Source organism: Vanacampus margaritifer, chromosome 12 (genome assembly GCF_051991255.1).
Source record: "Vanacampus margaritifer isolate UIUO_Vmar chromosome 12, RoL_Vmar_1.0, whole genome shotgun sequence".
NCBI lineage: Eukaryota > Metazoa > Chordata > Actinopteri > Syngnathiformes > Syngnathidae > Vanacampus > Vanacampus margaritifer.
In genome coordinates, this window is record NC_135443.1 from 13,097,836 (window position 1) to 13,121,249 (window position 23,414).

The 23,414-nt window shown below is 39.5% G+C and overlaps 1 protein-coding gene and 1 non-coding gene across 2 annotated transcripts; both read left to right on the forward strand.

Annotated features, from left to right (window-relative positions):
* Positions 1-1,898: 1,898 nt before the first annotated feature.
* trnaq-cug (transfer RNA glutamine (anticodon CUG)) lies at positions 1,899-1,970 on the forward strand. The gene has a single exon. It is a non-coding gene; the product is annotated as a tRNA-Gln (tRNA).
* Positions 1,971-4,745: 2,775 nt separating this feature from the next.
* On the forward strand, positions 4,746-22,838 carry nid1a (nidogen 1a). The gene is made up of 20 exons (XM_077582868.1): positions 4,746-5,056; positions 6,423-6,725; positions 7,920-8,146; positions 8,228-8,553; positions 8,643-8,783; positions 11,025-11,276; positions 11,427-11,627; positions 11,703-11,939; positions 12,044-12,181; positions 13,595-13,723; positions 14,961-15,104; positions 15,409-15,528; positions 15,946-16,173; positions 17,084-17,256; positions 18,830-18,956; positions 19,066-19,237; positions 19,321-19,478; positions 19,554-19,677; positions 21,703-21,815; positions 22,326-22,838. Exons 1-20 carry the CDS (start codon positions 4,853-4,855, stop codon positions 22,454-22,456), a joined length of 3,648 nt encoding a protein of 1,215 aa, XP_077438994.1. The 5' UTR covers positions 4,746-4,852; the 3' UTR covers positions 22,457-22,838.
* The last annotated feature ends 576 nt before the right edge of the window (positions 22,839-23,414 follow it).

Below are 23,414 nucleotides of genomic sequence, written 5' to 3' on the forward strand. Positions count from 1 at the left end.
GGTGATGTCAACATATTAACGTGAATGACTGTTCAAATACCAGTATGAACTGAATCGGGGGGGGGGGGGGGCGGGAATCGGTCAATTCATGGATCGAAGACTTGTGGATTTTGCTATTCAGCTGTTATTATTACCCAAAACACATGTGATTATATGTGCCATGGAAAAAAGATCAGTATTTTCCCCATTTCATTCTCATTCAAATTGTTGTTTGTCAATTAAAAATAAAGTATATTTGAAATTGGACATCAATCTATGACAACTACGTTACAGGCAGAACAATTAAGTGCTTCCACTAGGTGGCAGTACAGGTATAATCAATCTGTTACCCGCTGCTGACAGTGTAAAGAGTGATTTATCGTTGCAAAGGCAGACTATTTGATACAGCTCTTGTAATAGATTTGATTGAGCAGGATCAAATGTATATACTTCATATGTCCCCTTGTTTGAAAATGTATTGTTCTAGCACACTGTTAACCCGAATAAGTGAGCAGAACTAAAAAAAAAAATTGAGGTAATCGGTTGTTTCACTTTTTTGTTTTGTTTTTGTTTTGCAGAACTTGAATGGTTTGATTACACCAAATATATATTTTTTAATATAAATAGTTACTTAGAAGCTTTCTGTTACAGCAACTAAATTATTTTTAGCTACTAAAATAAATTGTGAAAACATACACAAAACAAATATTACATTACATACATGTTTACTTTTTGTATGTTTTATATTTTAGTTGTAAATTTTCCCTTTTTTGAAACAAGGTTTTAATCACGAAATAACTCAATTTTATTAAGTTACAGCTAATTTATGTTTTTAAGTTACCCAAAAACTAGTATAGTTCAATTTAATCAAAACTTTTTAGTACAAATTACTCATAAAAGCATACAAAGTTTCACCAACTTAAAAAAGTTAAGTTAATAGTAGTTTTCATCAAACTTTAAAAATTATGTAACTAATCTTTTTGATTATTTTGAACGTTCGAGTTTACAGTGCAGACAGATAAGCAATGCTGTCGATGCAGCCTCAAATAAATTAAGGAAGCAAATAAATAAATAAAATAATTAAGAAAGCAATAATTCAAGCCATGTTTAGCTCCTACATTTCCTTATCTAAACTTTAACCGAATCACACATATTTGCAGACGTAAACAAATGTGAACTTTTAAAGGATATTTTTAATATGGAATGTAGTATGAAATCATAAGAAGCAGTTCTCCTCTGGACAGTGTCTCTCAAAACAGCACATTATTTTTAAGCAGAAGAAGACTCTGGATCAAATGCTGCTGTGGAGAATTGAGGCCAGCGTGAGAGTTTGTTTACTAAAAAGATGCAAGGCCAATGTGCAGAATTATTCCATCAGAAGGCTCCTTTTTATTATTAAACTTTACAGTTAATATTTAACGCACCATTTTATGTGAAAATGCATGCAAGATATTATGAACTTTGAACTTTTTGGAGCTTTTAGCCATGTTTAATTAACAACTCCGCAGTCGTCAAGATGGGAACATTTCAGGAGCTGCAGAGCTTTTCATATTAAATAAATGATAATAAATATAAATATATATATATATATATATATATATATATATATATATATATATATAAATGCCGCCTGTTTTGGTGAGAGATCTGACTGTAAACACAAGATTGTCCATTATTCAATATTTATCAGAAGACCTTATGAGGGTAAATCTCTTGCAGTAGTGTGATAAGACAATAATGTAATATCTGAGTGAGGTCTGCAAATTGGTGACAAGGGTGAGGCTGGAGGTGTTTTCACATCGCTGGGCATGTGAAAATGCTAGAGGCCAAAAAGGAGGTCATCTCTATTGACCTGCCAAGCTGCCATTCGTCACTCAACACCTTTGTAAAATTAGACATACACAGTTATGTGGGCCAACGGTTCCATGGTGTAATGGTTAGCACTCTGGACTCTGAATCCAGCGATCCGAGTTCAAATCTCGGTGGAACCTGTATTTTTTATAGTTATGTCACACTTCAAAGGAATGTACATTAGGTATAGCTGGAAACTCTAAAATTGCCCATACTAGATGTGGGTGTACCGTGAATAGTTGTATATCAACATGTGACTGACTCGTGGTCAGTCCAAGGTGTACTTTAACTCTCGTCAAACGTAATCTGGAATAAACTTTACTTCCCTGTAATAATCAACAGGAAACTGTAAAGAAAACTTCGAGATGGACGGTTAAAAAGTTTTTTGTTTTTTTCCTTCAGCAGATTACCCACAACGGCCAGAGGATGGCACTGTTAAGCTATCAAAAAAAAGAAAAGGACAAAAATCAAATAAAAGCCTTTTTTTATGTTGTTATGCTATGGTGTTATTTTGCCGATACACTGTAAAATGTAACGCTTTTAGTTTAGAAAATTGAATCTCTTTAAAATTCTGCATTCCAATATATTTTGTAGTTCGTGACAAGACTTTTCGACTTCCATCCATCTATCTATTAACATTTTCCTCATGCCTATCCTGATCAGGGTCGCTAGTTGCTGCAGCCTGTCCAAGCAGACTTCCGGTAAAAGGCAGGCTATGCCCAAATTTGGTCGCCAGTCGATCACAGGCTACCATTCGCACTCACATTCATACCATCACTGAATAGTAACTAAACCCTTGTAGCCCGCATATGGCTGTTCATTTTCAATATATTGTCATCCATTCATCAGTTTAGAAATGGAATGGAAATTGAATTTATTGTCATTGCCATGACACAAAAACAGACCAATGAAATCAATTTTACAGATTCAACCTAGAGTGGGAAGGCTGACGGGTAACCATGTAACGGTTGTAACCATTATTATTATTATTATTATTATTATTATTATTATTATTATTATTATTATTATTGTTATTATTATTATTATTTATATTTATATTTATATTTATATTTATATTTATATTTATATTTATATTAGTATTAGTATTAGTATTATTCCTTTTCTTCACTGATTGGCTGGGATACATCACGTTGTTGTAGTGCCTTACAATAACATTACTGTATCTTACCGTACTAAGTTCCTTGCCATATACAACTGGGCGAAAAACATTCATTACAACAAATTGTGGACATTAACCTTTCATAAGTCAGTCATAAGTATGTTGTTTGAGAATTTTGTAAACAGGGAATAACTAAACCAAATATACTCTGAACACTAAGAATCTCGCCTCATTTGCTTACCAAAATTGCATGCATGTAGTCAATAATTTAAAACAATATTGATAAAAGCTTTTTTTTTTTAACTCAAAGCTCTATTTTTATGTCATTCTGCCTGAGGTATACAGTACAGAAACAAAATGTGGATATAGCTGGCTCAGCTATTGACAACAAAGCAAAGAAGAATGAAGAGAGGAGGTCAAGAGGGGGACACATACAGGTTAGCTGGCTTCATTGAGACTTCTCCTCTCCGACAAGTCTCTCGAGACTCAGTGGCACATAGTTGAGTTAACAAGATCACGTGGCTGCCCATCCATGAAACAATAGAGAAAAAGTTTATTCTCAAAGCCTACATGTTAAGGATACTTGTTTCAATCCAAATGGTCGCCAGATCCTGTTGGTGGTCACTGGGCCATGCAGTGATGTCAGCGCCTCGATGGGCCTCTGGCTTGCCTCCAATTGCTCTAATATGGCTTCAGTGGAGCACCATACAGTGGATCCTTTATTTGGATTCTTCATAATCCAAACTGAAGTGGATAATTCAGCATTCAGAGGGCAAAAGATGGAGTTGAAATGAGAAAAGCCAACTTTAGTTTTTTTATTGGAAAAACAACCTTCAACCTTTTGTGGTAATTGCCCTTGTAACCTCAAACACAACAATTGTTTACAAACATTCTGAAATGTCTGTTGCAATGATTCTCAAATTGTGGTACCGCTAGTGGTATGTGGGCTCCCTCTAATGTTTTTCTTTTTTTTTTGGGTAACTCTATACATGTTATATGTAATCAAAGTGACAGTGTGTATTATTTAGTGCTATCTAGCGGTGAACTAATATAATGCAATGATTTTGAGCATGCGCACTACGGTGCCTCACAGAGACCACAATTAGCAAGCCTACCACCAATTACTGCCAATTATTCTTTGGAGTGAGCGAGTGAGCGAGCGGTAAGCAAGAGTGGCTAGCAAGAACTTCCTGGACTGGCTAACCGGAGTGGCTAGGCGGACAAGCTAGCAAATGGTAGCGAGGCATGGAAGCCAGCGGTGCGTCCTATGTAATATTAGCAATTACTAGACCTACGATTATACCAAACAATGTACATCGACGTGACAGAAGTAATCTGTATACATTTGGCATATTATAGTGCATTTTTAAAAATAGTTAATTAGTATCGGTAATCCACCACTAGATGGCACTAAATTCCACACCGTGCCATTTAATTGAATCATTTATTTTTTAATTTTCATATACATTTTCAAGTTGTACACAACATATTGGCTTATAATAATATAAAATGTGTTTCTTGAAAATAAAAACTTTATTTTTGTTGTTGAATACTATTAAGCTAAGTGATATGGCAAGAAAGGAAGCGCTTCATGTGAGACTAATTACGTTGGGGGGTTTTTTCAAACTAATGTTGAGCAATCTGCTATAAGATCGACATGAAACAGTGAAGTATCTGGCCCCCTTCTCATTTCCTTTTCTAGTATTGCTATTTGATGAAAGAAGCCCGGAGCGCCCCCCTCAGCCCAACTCAACTCCGCCCCAAGTCCTTCAAACTCTGCCTGAACTTTCCTCACTGGAGGCCGGGCGTCACTCTTCTCCGTGGACCTCCTTCGCTCCGGTCTCGGCGCTGCGGACTCGAGCACATTCAGGACTGCGCCGAAGTTCCTGTTGAACGCGAGCAATGGCTTGTCGGGAGCAAGCGTGGCTCGTCTGCGCCTATTTCATCGCAATGGTGGCGTCGGCACAAGGCTTAACGCGAGGAGACTTTTTCCCGTTCGGTCCGAGCGCTGGAGACCAACAGTTGGACGCAGGCGATGACTTCACGCACACACTTAAACTGGAGAAACCCGTGCTCTTGTATGATGGCTCTTTTAACAGCATCTTTGTAAGTAAATCCAGATTTTAGCGTTAGTGCCACATTGGGGGGAAACAGCAATGCTGTATAGCTTTTGGTTAGATTGGACTATCTTCTAAAGTCTTGCGCAATTATTCTACTCTCTTGGAGGACACACATTTTTATCAGACCGCAAAACATATATGGGTGGAAGAATAATGTCTTTCTTCGTAAATATGTATTTAGTTATCACAAAGATTGCATGAATCGTGTGGAATGCATGTGTCCTCACATTCTTCCAGCCCGAGGTTATCAACTTTACTTTTGACCTACAGCCCAAAGTACATCACATATAAGTAGGCTATATAACATTGAAGTGGGTGGGTAGTCTCTTGTAGTTGTTTCAATGTAGACTACTACCCAAAAAAAAGTAATGCTGTTTTCTGCTGTTTCCTGTCCAGTCACTGAAGTTCCATGAATGTCCCCCCAAAAATGCAACAATTCAAATGTATGAAAGCTGCGCCATTGTGTGGGACACACAAGCAACCCTTTATATTCCTCCAATCTGCTTTCAAAGAAAAGTGCTGCATCTTTGTTTTCAACTGTAATGCACAAGAGAATAATGTATTTAACCAGAGGAATTCATATACGTAGCTACAAATGTTACATATTGAATTTTTTGGCTTCCGAGTCATGTGGGAGTCTTTTTTTTTGGCATATGTTTATCTTAATTTCAGAATAAATATTGGCTTTCTTACTAAAACATAACTTGTGCGGGGTTTCCCCTCTGTTCCCTTTACATCACCCACCACAAACATTAGTCAGCTCAAATTAAGATCTTCCATGCAGCAGATGAACCAATGCTATGAACTAGTGTCTGTGTCTGTGCCCTGAAGGGGAACACGCACCTCTTTACACCTGAGAAGCTTTACCAACAACAAAATCAACACTTTTCTGCTTTTAGTGTCTCAGTAGCACTGTGATTCGATCAAAAAGCCTTAGTAAAGATCTGAATCACACTCCGACTTGAACTTATTTCCCAGCTTTATCTTCCATTTGAGCCAGGAAGTGCCTGTAATGAAGATTACTTTGGGCTCTCTGGGGCTGTTGGTCAGGGGCAAGGACAGGAAACGTAGCGTTCTTGTTCCCTCCGCCGCCCACCCCCGATCAGGAAGTGGAGGAGCCCCATGTGCCGGAGGCGTCTGCGTGTGTTTTTGACATGAGCCCGGCTCCTCTTTTTGAAGTGTGTAAAATCTTTGCCGAATGGCAACATGTTCATCGTGTGACGCATAACAGCAGCCTTGGATCGTTAGCCTAATGAGTTTGGGATTGAGATCAAAGTGGGACTGGAACAGTTCTTCACGTGTCTGTCCTAGTTCTTGTGAACAAAGTCATCCTCCTCATGTTGTCATTTCAGATCAACACCAACGGCTTCATCGCCACGGCACAGCCCAAAAGCGAGTCGACATATCTAGGCAAAATGCCCGCTCCCTTTGGAATGATCGTGGCTCTGCACGGAGATCTGGACACGAGCGATGCGGAGGGCAAGGTTTTCTTCCGCGAAGACAGCAGTCCGGACGTGCTGCGTCGGGCTGCGGAGCACATCAACAGGGCCTTCCCGGACGACCAGGAAGTCAGTCCCACCCACGTGGTGGTCGTCAGCTGGGTAGACGTCGCCCGAAAGGAGCCTGACGGCACTGGAGATAGCGTCGACAAAAAAGTGAGGTTTACAAATCCGTTAGCATATGAAAGATAGAAGATGTGTGGGTGGTTTGGGGGTGTGAACTTTGAGCCGATAGGGACGCTTAACCTCCAGTCACAATGCCAAGCACACCATGGAATCAGTCAGACCCGCTTTGAGCCTTGGGTCACTGTTAAATTCCTACTTGCTGTATTTAGTTTCACATTCATGTTTGCGTTTTCATTCTCATCTGCATCTAGTCGCTAGCAGGCTTCTTTTTGCCATACCGGAACTAGAACTTCTTCCTGTTTTTGTGTTAAAGAATCATGGGAAATGTAGTCCCACTATCCTAATACTGTGGTCGCCAGTCACATGTATGTCAATCACACAGTTGTCATAGCGATTCATACGATAAAATGAATCTAATTTGGTGAGAAATTATTGTAAATTTAATTTTTAGAGGAATCCTTGTTTTTGATTTAGAAAACTGGTCACTAAATCTAAGCAAAATTAGTTTTGGGTCCCTTTAAGTATAGTTTACAGTGTTTAGGCAGATCACGTTATACTATGCTGTGCGTTCCGACAAACCAAGGGCGCACTTGACAATTTGGGGACAAAAAGTAGACTTGACTTTAGACTAGGTAAAAGCAGGTCTAAGATGTGGCGCATGTGGCGTAACATGATTTTGCTGGATTTGATTGAGGCTCAGGCAGACAGAATAGGGCCCTTGGCCTTAGAACTACGTATAAAATAAACAACCGCATTCCTAACATTTTTTTTATTTTTATGTTACTCAGTTTTTCTTCAATCAATTCATCGTAACATTCCATGACTGAAGCAACTAAATAAAAAATGTAGTAAGGGGGGGAGCCCTCCCGATGACGCCCAAAATCCCCGGTAATCAACCAGATCACCCCACCTGCGAGTCCAGTGGAAAAGAGAGCTTCCATCAGCGTGGAAAGTCTTAAGGGATCGCATATACATATTGTCCTATTGTTGAATCATGTCAGGTCAGAAGCTTGCAAGGTGACTTGTTGCTAGGCAGATTTCATAGGGCTCAATCATAACTTCACCATTAGCCATGAAAGCAAATTGGCATATGCCAATTGCACGCCTCTCATCTGTTTAAACGGCAAAGTAGATACTGAAGGCACCTCGCAAGACACTCGCTAGTGATTTTCTTTTTTTCCCAAAAGCAATTGCTCATGTCAACACATCATTTTTCCCTAACAGAGAAACACCTTCCAACTGGCCATTGCATCAGTGGGGTCTTCTTCATATGCTATAATGCTATATGCCACAGATGGGATACAGTATACTAATACTCCCGTAGGGGAAAATAGCGTCACCTTGCACGCTGGCTTCAGTCAAGGCCTGGTTCGAGGCTTCCTGTTTTCCAGTCAGGGCCAATACTACCGCACCACCAATAATGAAGACGCATCCATTCATGCTTTAGCAGAGTAAGTCATGACGCGTCATACCGCCATTCCCTTACCGTTGCTGGTCAAGTAACGTATTAAACTGTGCTTCCATGTTTGCAGGCAGACCAACGCAGGCCTGAGGGGTGTTTGGGTGTACGAGATTGGCACGTCGCCTTATTTTACCAACGTTGTTCCAGGCGAGGTGACCCAGCTGCCCGAGCTGCCCGAGCTGCCCGCTGAGGCAACTCCTTCCCCCCCGTCCTCCGGCGACGCAGAAGAAACCCCCGACTCCAGGAGGGTAGTCTATACTAATGGACAGCAAGAAGTGTACCCTCCTTTTGAACCAGACGAGGGTCAGATCCAAGTCGAACCCGTTCAGTACCAACCCCACCAACCTGACAACCCGGAAGTGGTGGTGGTGGATGACACCGATATCAACGTAGATGGTGCGTTACAATGCTGCGCTTGTTAACGGCCTGCTGGTGTCATGAGATTGAATTGACATGACTTTCTTCTTGTGCGTCCATGTTTTTAGTGTTTGCATACAATCTTGGGACATGTGCAAACAGCAGAAATAAGTGTTCCCAATTTGCTGACTGCAAGGACCACTCTAGTGGATACTGCTGCCACTGCAGGCCTGGTTTCTACGGCAACGGGATACAATGCGTGGCAGAGGGTATGACCACATTTCTTTCATGCACGATTAGTAGAATTAGCGCTTTTAGACGGAATGAGACTTTCATTCATTCATGGGCATATGTAGCTCTGATAATGTATTTTGCCTTTTTTTTGTGATTTGTAGGGATATTCAATGCCGCTTTTCTTCCCCCAGACCGATACAAGTATAAGTATTCAACTAGTACAGATTCCACTAGTACTTCTAATATATAACATTTCCGCCAAAAAAACAATGATAGATAATTTTAAAGAAAAACCTACATATCCCAATATAGCATTTGACCTTAAAATTGCATGAAATTAATCGCAATATTCAAATTTTCTAGTTTCGGATCGTAAAATGGTCACAAGAGGTCAATACCTTAAAATAAGGTTGGCACCGGCACCAATACTGATACTTGGTATTGGTCCATGCCCATCCCTAGTAATTTGTAATTTACTTTCTAAACTAACGTCTAAATTTCTCAATCTTTCTGTCTTTTCCGTTTAAATTTAAAGTGCAGCTTTAAAGGGAAGTTAAACATCAGTTAATGTCTTGCAGTTCATCGGCTATGAAAAATCCTGCTCCAAATTTTAAAATCATAATAACAAAACACGGAATAACAGCTGAAATACATCATTTATCCTGTAGGAAATAGTTAAATCCGCCAATGTTTTTCATCGCTCTAAGGGTGGACTCACTTGCTATTGTTGGCATTAGTGAAATATTTGCTTTTATTTGAGCATTCATTGTTATATTTTTAGTCAAAATGTTGACGTTTTAGCCGGTTTAGTTTGTGGATTGAGTCAGGAAGGGCATCCGGTGCAAAAACCAAACAAATCATGCAAGTGACTCTCTGTGGTGACCCCTCACAGGACAAGACAAAAGTCAAAACAACCTCTATTTAGGTTTGTACTTGCGGAGCTGATAACATTAGCAGTACATTTAGTCTATGTCAAAAAGTTGAGCTGTATGAAAAGAAGGAGGCAGAAGTCAAGATGTCAAATACAAACGTTACTCATCATACAGGGTTTCTGCGGGTCATTAAAAAGCATTAAATACAATGTCCAGAGGCATTCAAACATTTTAAATATAAATGATGTAAAAACAAACATTGTTGTTCATGCTTTGTTTTACAGACAGCATTGCACAGAGGAGTCACTATAACACAATTTAGCAATAATAAATGTGATCAAATATATGTATTTGTGGGGACTGGTGACTACTTGTAATTTACAATGAACTCCACGAGCTTTTTTATGTTCCAAACACCAATTGCTCTGAATTTGAAAATAAAAATGTACCGTTTCTGTCACCAATGTCCAACATGAAACACCAATGCCATCTAGTGACCCAAAAATGACTGCAACACAAATCTGACTCCGTGTTTCACATTTCTTTTAACTGTATATATTTTGAACTTCAAATAACTTAATAAATTAAATAAAAATGTCTGTATCAATGAACTAAAGGTTAAAACCCCATTTGTGTTTGGTAACCATAGTTGTCCATTTTTATGTTAACTCATTCGCTGCCATTGACGGCTATAGACGTAAAAAAATATATTTGAACTATTTTTATTAGTTTAAGATTTTTTCCACTTTTGTTAACAACAGTATGAAAACCTATAAAAAAATATTTTACTATTAGAACAGATATAAAATGTGCGATAAATTGTGAGTTAACTATTGAAGTCATGCGATTAATTACAATTAACATTTTTAATTGTAATTAATCGTTTTTTTTCTTTAACTTTTGTAAGTTATAGGTTTTCATACTCTTTTTAACAAAAGTAGAAATAATGTTAAACTAATAGAAATAGTTAAAAAGATTTTTTGACGTCTATAGCCGTCAATGGCAGTGAAAGTATGAAAAACTTGAAAAAATATTTTATTGTACATTTAGAACAAATACAACGTGCGATTAATTTGCGATTAACTGTGAATTAACTATGTAAATCAAGCGATTAATTATGATTAAAAAATTGTAATCGACTGACAGCCCTATTATATAGTTTGTTTATGTGTGCGCGCGTGTGTAAGACATGGGCATTAAATTCATTTTAAGTTGCATTTAAACGGCATTAAAAAACATGAAATTAGATTTACTAATACCTGCAGAGACTCTATACTAAAAACATTAAATTTATATCAATACATCATTGCGAGACAGGATGAGGACATAAGATGATAGGACTTTCCTGGATATTCTTGCGTAGTCCACGGATTGGTGATATTGACACAACTCTTGTATTGACAGGAAAACCTCAGAGGATGAACGGTAAAGTACATGGACAGGTTTACGTGGGCAACTCTCCCACTCCAGAGAGGTTCAACAGCAACGATCTGCACTCGTATGTGGTGGTAAACGACGGACGCTCCTACGTGGCCATCAGCGACATCCCCCAGACTCTCGGACCCTCCCTGATGCCCCTGTCAGCGCTGGGTGGCGTGATCGGGTGGGCCTTTGCTCTGCAGCAGCCCGGCTTCAAGAACGGCTTCAGCATTGTCGGTGAGGGAGACATCCATCACAATGTCCGAATGTCACAATTTGTCACGCAGCTGCAGTTTTGCTCGCTCAAATTCCCAGAAATGACCTCAGCTGAGACCCGAGGCGAGGAAGCTAATCTATTACTGTGGGGGGGGGTCTGTTAACTCCTAGGGGGAGTTTTCACGCGGCAGGCTGAGGTCACCTTCCTGCCCGGGAATGAGAAGCTGACGATCCGGCAGGAGTTTAAAGGCATCGATGAACACGACCACCTGGCGGTGAGCACCACGCTAGAGGGCCGGGTTCCCGAAGTGCCTCGCGACTCCACCGTGCAAGTCGAGCCCTACTCTGAGATCTACCAGTACAGCAGCAACTGTAAGAAAAACACCCGTAGCAGAAATGTCAGCGCTAATTTAAGAAGATGTCAAGAAAATCGTTAATTCCTTTCAGTAATCACCTCATCCTCCACACGCAAGTATGTGGTCAACTTGCCCGACGGCTCCAAGGACGAAACGAGGACGTACCAGTGGCGTCAGACCATCTCCTTCCAAGGTTGTCAGCACGATGAGTCCACCAGAGACATGCGACCCACGCAGATGCTCAACGTGGACCAGGTCTTTGTCATGTACGACCCCAAAAATGAACTCATCCGCTTCGCCATGAGCAACAAAATCGGAGACATCAACGGTGAGCTCCTGGAGATTGTCGTTGTTTTTCCGGCCTAGCTCATTTCCTGCCCAATCGCAACCTACGACACAATCACTGTTCTAAAAGTGGGCTTCCTTTCTCAGGAGGACAGCCAGAAGAGAATCCATGTTTCACTGGTAGACATGGCTGCGACACCAATGCTGTTTGCCGGCCCGGGGAGGGGACGCAGTTCAAATGCCAGTGCGCTTCGGGCTTCACCGGAGATGGACGCACATGTTACGGTATGCTCAACTTTAGTATTTGCTAGATTACTTTCAAAATTTTTGTAGTACTCCATAAATTATTTAAGTTATCAGTAAGTATTTTTTTGGTATTACAATACTTCTTCTTCTTTTCCTTTTGCCTTTTCCCTTCAGGGATTTTAATTATTATCTATTATTTCTGCAATTTAAGACATCTCTAATTTAAGACATACATTTATCATGGAAAGCTTTCTATAATGGTCGCACCACGTAATAGTTTGAACTTAAATCAATGTTTTGAGGCTAACAATTAGCCATCTAAACCAAACAAGCTATCTAGCCACACTAATAAAATTATAACGAATATATATATATTTGTTGGACAAAATTATTTTTCATTATTTTTTTCAAGTCATACCACATGATGGTCAAATATGAGCAGTACATACCAGTTGCTAAAATGTTGCTAAAACTCTATTTTACATACCGGTAGTTGTACAAACATGATAGCTGCTATCATGGATTCTTGACTGTGTTGTGGATGATACAAACTGCTGTCTTTAACTCATTCCCAGCCATTTTCACTGAAGCAATCCCCTTTGCTCACGGTTCTTTTACTGGATTTTGACTGATTTCGCAAGGCTCACAGAATATTGTGTTATATTGCTATAAAACATGAAACCTATTAAGAAAGATTAGAGTATTTTCTTTCATCAAAAAAAGTATATTTCTATCTGTTTCAATTTTGCAGCAATTAGCATTAGAATATAGCTAAGTTTAATCATTATTCACAAATCTGTTTAGAACTGTGGGGAAATCAGCTTGATTTCAACATGGCCCTGGTTGATCTCTTATACTCTGCTGCCACCTGCTGGCCGTTTTTATAATAACAACTATTGCTTCATGCATTCTCTTCAGTTCAGAGGCTGCATCAAAGCCTTCTGTATGATCTAGCATAAAAACAAACAAACAATAAAACGTATAAATACGTCTTTGGGACACTTAAAACGTTGGGACGTAAATATAACATATTTGTATGTTTTGGGGAGCAAATGAGTTAAATGTATGTTTCGCACCTCATGATAATTCATAAACGGACAAACATACCTGTCAATGACCCTTATACAGCTTTTTATTTCAGGACTAGGATGGGAAATCACACATGGTAAACAATGTGTCCCATGCTTGCAAACCAGGTTCTATTAGTAGTCATTGCCCTTTCCGACCAGGGTGAGGCAGGAAGCACTCCAAGCCATACAGTACAAAGAGGAAGGATGTATTTCAGACAGATGCTATCTTGAACCATTTGTAATTATGAAATTGTTGTCATCTGTCCTCTCCAATCTAAAGTCATTTGATAATTAAAAGACACAAATTTGACAAATCCGGACTTTGGAGATTTGATCTAAGTGTCAAGTTATTAACATGATTCTTGTCTTTGATCTCCATTAGACATTGATGAGTGCAGAGAGAATTCTGAGATCTGTGGCTCACATGCTATCTGCAACAATCAGCCGGGCACCTTCCGCTGTGAATGTGTCGATGGATATCAGTTTGGCAGCGATGGGCAGACATGCGTTGGTAGGTACTCGCCAAATGAAATGACTTACACATAGGCAATGTTATTTCAAGTTAGACATTTTATTACAAAGGCTTCTTATATCCGGATTACGTGGGTATTGTAGAAGTGTTTTATTTAACAGGCCTATGTTTTCAATACTGTAACATCAGTTTTAAAATTAATATATGCACTACTTATACTTATTGTGCTTAATCATGCAAAAAAAAAAGAAGAAGCTAAAACTTGTCAAAAGGGTACAGCATTTACCATGGCAAAAAACATTGAGTCAGTTCTACAAGGTTGATCTGGATATTAATATAGATTACACCAAAATTGTCCCACCCTTCAAGAAAATGTTGTGCTTAGTTAAAAAAATACATTTAAATGCTATACATTTAATTACAATTTTGTTAAAGGGCAATTCAGCCCAAATATTTCCTTATGTTGTATTTCCCCGCTAGTTTAAACACGGCATTCTGATTAATATTCTATTTGTGGAATACGAATTAAGCAGCAAAATCCAGCCATTCTTATCCATTTCAGGGGGCGGACATTTTTTTATTTTTATGAATTGCTTTATTTAACAAATTTAAATCAAAAGCCAAACATGGCAAACCTTAAGCAAACAATCATCATCACAGTACACAACAATCTCACAATAACAGTAAAGGAAAAGGGGAAAAAAGGAAAAAAAGAAATATGCCAGGGGTCTTAAACTAAGAAATATTAAAAACACCAACATGAGAACACAAAATTAAGTTCTTGAGGGGGCGTCCATTTTGCCACTTACTGTTGACATCACAGTTGCTCCGGCTCAGGTAACGACCAATCACAGCTCACCTGTTTTCCGAGTTTGGTCATGTGACGTTCACAAGCTGAGGCGTGGTTGGTTGTTACCGAGCAACTGTGATGTCATTTTCAGTCAACCCCAAGTGGCAAAATGGCCGCCCCCTGAGATAGATAAAAACGGGTGGCTTTTGCTGCATTATTCATATTCCACAAACACAATATTAATCTGAATGCCGCGTTTAGACTAATGGGGGGGAACAATTGGGTTGACTTCCATTTTAAACATTTTTGTTAACTTTCATAGCTACTGAGTAAGACAAATTGATTAATTGCCAGTGTAAAGACAGAATTTTGGATACAACTCTCGTGATAGATGTGTGGGTGATTTGTTTGGCGATCTGCTTTGAGTCACAATTCTGCCTAAACATGTACTCCGCCGTATTTGTCTGGCCTCCTTCCCCACGTCAGCGGTGAGTCGACCCGTGGACGCGTGTGAAGAGGGCAGCCATACCTGTGACATTCCTGAGCGCGCTCAATGCAGCTACACCGGAGGTTCCTCCTATATCTGCTCCTGCCTGCCAGGGTTCACAGGAGATGGAAGAGTCTGCCAAGGTAAAACCTCAGAGACACAAATCCACTATACGGCCCTTGAATTGTTGCACCATCTGCTCAAGAGCGGGGGCGAAGTGAGCTGGGTTACATCATGTATTTGCTGGAACTGAAAAGCAAAACATCGAAAACAGATGGACATTTCAGAGTATAGCTTCTTTTTTTGGCTGCTGCTCACTAACTCTCATTGATAGTATCCGAGTCCTTGCTTGACTTTCTACTCACCGACCCAAATGATTGTCTGCGCCGCTAACCATAACAGGAGATAGCGTAGCATGATTTCTCATGGGTTTTTTTTGCCTTGAAGACATAGACGAGTGCCAGCCGGGCAGGTGCCACCAGGACGCCGTGTGCTACAACACCCAGGGATCCTTCACCTGCCAGTGTAGGCCGGGTTACTACGGCGATGGCTTTTACTGCTCCCCAGGTACGTCTCGAAGGCACGCCGCCAACTTTTTGCCTCGCTAGGCCAACGAATGACTTCAACAGCAAATGTGATTTTACACTCCTCGGTGGACTGACAGGAAACATGTGTTCCGTTATGTGCGCTAACATCCAGCTGCTCCGTTTTGGATGGCTGCCGCTGGAAAGAAGCCAGTTTGGTAATAGTGTTCATAGTTCTGCTTACAAACTAAATAGTAAAAATATACCCACGATGGATCATTCACATTCTCACCATTGTTTTATGAAACCCATCTGTATGTAGGGAATTTCTGACAGCTGGCATCTGTTTTTATTGGCCTCTGGGTAGCGATTATGACTTATGTGGGAGTTTTTGTGTAATTGAAGATAAAACAAGGGGAAAGGAAATAAAGATGCATCCGTGTTCATGAACTTCTTTCAGAGAGGACAAAAACGCAGTGTGAGACCCACAGGGAAAGTCTGCTTGGTGTGACTGAGTTCGGGCCCCGTGGCCCGCGACCTCCTGTTGGCCAGTATATCCCCACGTGTGACGAGCACGGCAACTATGAGCCCATGCAGTGCCATGGCAGCACAGGACACTGCTGGTGTGTGGACCGGAACGGACAGGAGATCCAGGGGACACGCTCTGGGCCTGGTGGTAGACCCATGTGTGAGTTCATTACACATCATGTTATATCACACGCTTTCATTCCATGCTTTTCAAGAAGTTTAAAATCTGTGTGCAGGCTTGCCATGTGAAATTATTTTACGCTTTAGCCTCAAAATGGAAAGTTTTGCTTCACTTTCAAATGCTAAAATGCAATATGATAACATGATTATGATGATTCATTATTATGAATGACAAATACTAGTACACATTCACAGTTCAGCAGTCACAAATTCCCCAAAAAATTAAGGTTTTTTTTGGGCGAGAAAGAATCATCCATTATTCGCTGAAAAATTCATATATTTGCTGTTTTTGTGCTAATCTCAAAGTAACAAAAGCATTACTTTGGCACCATCTTGTGGCATCTTGAGGCCAATGAACTATGAAGTGAATTAAGGAGTGCCATTTAGACAAAAGTAGTGCTTTGCCAAAATGTTGTGGCATCTATAAGGAATTAGAAAGCTTTTGTTGGGGGATATTTGCATATTTTGCTATTCACGCAGTCCCTATACATGATCACACTGTGTGCTTAGATGCTAAGGTTTGTGACGCTAACATTTAGCAAGATAACAAAAAAGGAGTGGGGAAATGCTGACATACAGGTACATACTGTAGATAAGGATTTTTTCCCCTGTTGGCTGCCTACTATTTCCAATGAGAATCGATAGAACACTGACATGCTAATAGTTGTTACGCTAATGTTTAGGAACTTAGCTAGCGTAGGCTATAGGAATAATGCACTGAGGCAGATTGCTAAGATTAAGGTACTTAAAAAAGAGAGAATAACTCATAGGCAGAGAAAGTACTGTGGCAGTTCGATAAGGATTCTGTGGATCCTGTGTTTCTGTACCACGTCCTAGGAGAACTGATACAATGCTAACAGTTTGTATGCTAACTTCCAATTATCCTTTAGGCATTGACCATAGTGGGGTGAGACCACCCACTGGACCCACCCCTCGACCTGATGTCCACCCCTTACCCCCTGGCACGCACCTGTTGTACGCCCAGAGTGGTAGGATAGAGCACGTTCCACTTGAAGGTTATGATATGAAGAAAGACGATGCCAAGGCTATCCTCCATCTACCTGTGAGTTAGTTACTCTTAATTTTTTATTTTGTTTTTTTCTGGAAAAAAAAAGTTACTCTTAATTAACTCCATTGTGTTTGGATTCACGTGGTCAAACTATACCAGGGGGCGGCAACCTGCGGCTCTGGAGCCACATGTGGCTCTTTAGTCCATCTCCTGAGGCTACCTTTAAAATTCCAAAAAAAAAAGAAGTAGAAATTAATATACATATATTTTTACATATTTGTTTTTCATATGAAATATTCTTTAAATAAAAATAGTCAAGGTCCAAATTTTTAAGTTGTCAGAAAAGGAGAGATGAAAGGTAGATGAAAAAGGTTTTAAAATAGCTTAAAGATGTACAAAAGTAACCATAAATTGTCCAAAAAGAAAGAGGAAAAGCAGAAAATGACCATAAAATGTCCATGAAATTGCCAAAAATGTCAGAGAATTGAATAAAAAAAAGGCAGAAAAGAAAACGTTTAAAACACAACTATAAAATGGCCGAAAACAAAAGAAGAAATCCCGAAAATGTAATTATTAAATTAAATTAAATTAAATTAAATTAAATTAAATTAAATTAAATTAAATTAAATTAAATTAAATTAAAATGTCCACAAGCTTGCCCAAAAAGTTCAAAAATTGATTTAAAAAAAAGGCTGGAAAGAATTATGTTCAAAAAGTAAACATAAAATGTCCCAAAACAAAAAAAATCTAAAAAATTACCATAAAATGTCCACAAAATTGGCCAAAATGTCAGAAAATGTATTTTAAAAATGCAGTAAAAACCCTGTCAAGCCATAAAATGTACAAAAAAGGAAAAAGAGAGGTTTATGGTAATTATTATAAATATATATTATAATTAATAAAGATGAATTAGGAAAAATTGCACACACAAAAAATACAAAAACAAAGACGAAAGGTAGAAAAAAATTAATCTCTATGTATTGCAAGCTGTATATTTTTCTGTTATGGTGCAGCTCTAATTAGCTCCTCAGTACATTAGACTCCGTTTCCTTCATTAGAACGTTCAAATGTTTTGCGGCTCCAGACAGATTCTTTTGGGTTATTTATTTGGCCTAAAATGGCTCTTTTGACAGTAAAGGCTGCTGACCCCTGACCTATACCACGACAGTTTATATGAACAGCTGCTAACAAGTGCAACGGGATTCCTGTGGACTAATGAGTTGTGTACATTTTTTCCACCGCCACAAAGCTGTTATTTTAAAGGCGTCAGGTGAGATGTCTCATAAAGTGCTTGTAAAAAGCTGCATGAGTCTTGTTGTATTCTTCCTGCTTCCAGCGCGGCTGCATGCATTCTGGGCCTGCGCTTTTTTGGAGGCACATGGTGATATTCTCCCTAATTACAAACATCAGCTCTATGGAACTGTAATCGGCATTTCTTGCGCGATCGTTTTTCAAAACAGCTGGCCTGAAGTCTGGCCCAGCTTCTTCTCAGTGTGCGGCGCTGTTTGCGTTGATTCATGTCTCGCCATTGATGTCAGAAAATACATCTGCTTCGTGTTTGTACCTGCAACCGCCGGTGTTTGAAGCTAGCACAGTTCAAAGCTGTTGTTTGGCGCCTGCTCCACAGGAGAAAGTGGTGATTGGAGTGGCCTACGACTGTGTGGACAAGATGGTCTACTGGACCGAAATCACGTCTCCATCAATCAGCAAGGCCAGCATCGAGGGGGGAGAACCTGTGGCCGTCGTTACATCAGGTAAAAACCTCCTTTCGCTTTCATCTCTCACTCATCTGGTTCACCTCTGTCAGAAATGTTTATGGTGTGGACTTGCCTTTTTTTTTTTTTTTTGGGGGGGGGGTCAAAGACTTGCAGAGCCCAGAGGGAATTGCAATCGACCACCTGGGACGAACTTTGTTCTGGACCGACTCTGTGACGGACCGCATTGAGGTGGCCTCGCTTGACGGCTCTCAACGACGTGTCATCGTAGACTCCGGTCTCGTCAACCCTCGCGCTATTATCGCCGACCCCCCCAATGGGTGCGTAGAAACTCTATAGATGGATGATGTTCCACAAACCTGTCAAATTTTAAGGCTTCAATACCACATTGTGATTGTGACAGTAATCTGTACTGGGCCGACTGGAACCGAGACGCTCCCAAGATTGAGACCTCCTACATGGACGGGTCCAACAGGCGGGTGCTTGTTAAAGACGATCTGGGCCTGCCAAACGGCTTGACCTACGACACCCAGAGCTCTCTGCTCTGTTGGGTGGATGCAGGTAAGTCGGAGGAGGTGACTCGTCGATAAAGTGACATTTGGTGAGCAGCGCTGACTGGAGTCTCTTTGCATGTAGGCACACATAAAGTGGAGTGTACCAACCCTGGCCGAGGAGACCGTAGACAGATCATGGAGGGCGTTCAGTACCCGTTTGGAGTCGCCTCATTTGGGAAGAATATTTACTACACGGATTGGCGAAGGTTTGAATCATCTGTTTCACTTTGAGGTGTAAGAGCAAAGTAACATGATCATTTTTTTTGCATACACAATATTTGACCTTGCAGTACATTGATGAATGGTCATACTGCTGCCATCATAAACGGCATTTTTTTTAAACTAACCTTTTAAGACTATTAAATGAAAATTTATAATAGTGTGTTGTATGGGCCCGCATTAGTGTAAGTCAAGGTTATTATAGTTTTTGAATTTTCAATTTAGTTTGTTTTTATTTCGTCTTGAGCTTTTATTATTTTATTTTTTTTATTGAGTAAGTTTTAATTAGTTTCCAGGGCGGTCCTGTTAGTTTTTATTAGCTTTAGTTATTTTTCAAAAAAATGATTATTTTTAGTTAGTTTCAGTATTACTTTTCGTTACTTCTGTGCAATACTGTTACTATACACCATAGTAACGCATATCTTACCTAACGTTGCATTTTGGCCGCCGTAAATGAAAAAGCAGGCGAGCCGAACCATTGGAGCCAAAATTCAAGCACGCAAAATTGTCAATCTCAAGGTGCTTTTCTATTGGCTGCTGTTAGATGATGTCACTTCTGTTTTAAACGTCCTTATTACGGTTAATATCGAAATAAATATACTTAAAATCAGATTCAAAATAGAGCTGTCAAACGATTACATTTTTTAATCAAATTAGTCACATCTTTGAATTTTGATTAATCACCATTAATCGCTTTATTAAAAAGCTTTTTTATTTGCCTGCCAAATTTAAAGAGCACCTGTTATGTGTTAATTTTTTTCATGTTATGAGGACGTCTTTGACATTTTTTGATCCCCTGCACACGCTCATCATCCTCGTTATCTAATCAGTTAATGACTTGCATCATTTAAAATGGAAAAAAATGACACCAATAGTTTGACATGAACAAATATTCTGAATGCCAAACCTAAACATTTATTAAATGCTTTATTTTAGTGCATGTTTATTGTGTTCAAACGCAACCTGTGCGAACCATCCGCTGTCAAGCGAAAGAATCATCTACGGTCAAAATGAATAGTGTGATTAATCTGCATTAATACATGATTCATGCGATCATTTTTTATTTAAATTTATTTAAATTATTTAGTTAACGCTTTAACTTTGACGCCACTAATTTAAAATCAACCCCATATGCTCAAGTATTAAATTAATTACCAAAGAGTAAAACAAAGTACATTTTCACTATAATTAGAGTTAGTTTTGTAAACGTAAAATGTAATTTCAAATAGTTTTTGTTTTTTTAAAAAGCATTTTCATTCTTAATTGATTTCATTAACGAAGATGGTTTCTGAATTTTTGTTTTAGTTATTTCGTTAGCTAAAATAACCTTGGTGTAAACACGGCACTCACAATATTGCAATTGTGGAACAAGAACGAAGCAGCAAGAAGCACCTGTTTTCTCCCCATCTCAGGGATCGGCCATTTTGCGGCCCGCTGTCAACTAAAAATATTGCTTAGGCCTCCAGGCAATGACCCAATCATGGCTTAGCTTGCAAACGTCACATGATCAAACTCAGAAAACTGGCGAGTCGTGATTGGTCGCCACCATCTAAACCCTGAGCAACTGTGATGTCAATTTCGGTCGACAAAATGCAAAATGGCCGCCCCCTGATATGGCGAAAATGGTGGATTTTGCTGTTTAATTGCTATTCCGCAAATACAACATGAAGAAGAATACCATGGGTTAACTCATGTTTTCCCATCCTCGGACACTCAACAAATTTCTGTGTTTGGGCAGTGTTAGATCGGCGGGGGTTGGGATGTCTGTTTTTGTATGTGTGTGTGTGTGTAAAGGCATCCTAAAAAGTGGCAGCTGCTTGCAATTTCTCCACCTCAGTTGGGGGAAGGTATACACTTCCACAGTTGGACATCAACAAACTCCGGCAGGCCCATCTGCCCGCACTTAGTCACTCTTGACAGACTTTACACAAAACACAGACACTGGTCACTTTGAGGAGTTTCTCGTCCGCGTGAGTATTGCATTGCTCACTTTTTTGTATGATTTACAACAGGGACGCCGTGATCGCAGTGGACCGCTATACTGGCAGGGAATCCGACGAGTTCCAGCCTCAGAAACGCTCCAAGCTATACGGGATCACCACAGCCTACGCCCAATGTCCTTCAGGTGAATGTCATGACTGCAATATGGATTCATGTTGCCATTTTTCTCTGTCCGGTGTTCAGTGATCAAAGTTCGCTTCCTGCTCGCCGTCCTCCTCAGCAGCCATCCTTAGAAATGACTTGACCCTTGTACTTTTGCTGGCTTTCCTCGAGTCAAGCCTTTAATCTATCGTTGAATGAATCCCCTTTTTTGTTAGCACTGACGCATTCCAAGTGTGTTTTCCGACCATAAAAAGTGTAGCTTCCCTCTTTGACCTAAAAGCAAGATAATTTGCGCATCCATCACTGAACACATAACAGCCCTAGGCTTCATCCTCCCTTCTAGATAAGATTGTATGTGTGAAGCCAGGGAATGTGCAAACCAGAGGGGGGGGGGGGTCCAACATCTGCTGTTAGCTATGTGTTTTCTGTAAGCGTGTATACATCCACCACGAAGAGGCCGTTTCCTGTCGCTCCCTGCTATGCTCATTTATTTTAAAAGGGCCTTCCTGCGTCTGTATGCTTCCTCCTCCAGGACAAAACTACTGCGCGGTCAACAACGGCGGCTGCACGCACCTTTGCTTAGCAACACCGAACGGTCGCTCCTGCAAGTGTCCCGACAATGCGGTTGGCGTGGGCTGTGTTGAGAGGGACAGCGGGTATTGAGACGTGGCAGCAAATTAGCGGCCACTCGGCGTTACTGTGCTGTAACTGCTGAAAATGCCACTGAGGTGAATTTACTGTGCCTTTTATTGCTCATTGCTATTCTTATCTGCATTTTTACATGATAAAATCCCAACAGAATTGTAAATATGAACACTATTATGTTGACGTTTTTTTTCCCCGAGTGCACATAAACTGAGATGAAAACTCAAGGGATTAGTAATTTAATGTGAAATACGTTATAGTAACACATGACACTATTTCCTGTTGGTTGAGGCTTGTTTGTATTAGTATTATTGCCAGATATGACTGAAGTTCCTGTACAAGTATTGTGGGATGAGTTTACATGGTGGGCAGCAACAAATAAAACGTTTTTTTTCTAACAGGTTTGTTTGCCTTGTCTGTGGCTTTAGTGTCGGGATAGTGACCTCGTGTGTTTAGTAGGGTGCATTACAACTACAATCCTTGGTCAAATGATAAAGTAGCATCGGAGAGCTCAAAATGTGTTTTCTTTGTGAATGTTTTTGTGATGATGTACAATTCCACTGTATTGTACTAGAACTGCATATATATATATATATATATATATATATATATATATATATATATATATATATATATATATATATATATATATATACAGTGTATGTATATATATATATATATATATATATATATACAGTATATATATATACTGTGTATATATATATATATATATATATATATATATATATATATATATATATATATATATATATATATATATATATAAATATACACTTTGGGATGACATTTCAGGGTTTAATTTAAAATGCACTATAATCTAAAGATTTGAATTCACATGTCCAACATGGATCAGTGCTTTAGTGCTTTCTATTCTCATAGAAAAAGCTGCCAAATTCACAAGTGTTTTGAAATTCAGTTTCCAAGGACCTCCACTTCTATGCCTTTCTGTGACTCC

Excerpts from the sequence above, each read along its gene's own strand:
- nid1a (XM_077582868.1), top strand. The coding sequence starts at position 4,853 with ATGGCTTGTCGGGAGCAAGCGTGGCTCGTCTGCGCCTATTTCATCGCA. Across the intron at positions 17,257-18,829 it reads AGGCTATCCTCCATCTACCT|GAGAAAGTGGTGATTGGAGT; the intron begins GTGAGTTAGTTA and ends CCTGCTCCACAG. Across the intron at positions 19,238-19,320 it reads ATCGCCGACCCCCCCAATGG|TAATCTGTACTGGGCCGACT; the intron begins GTGCGTAGAAAC and ends TGATTGTGACAG.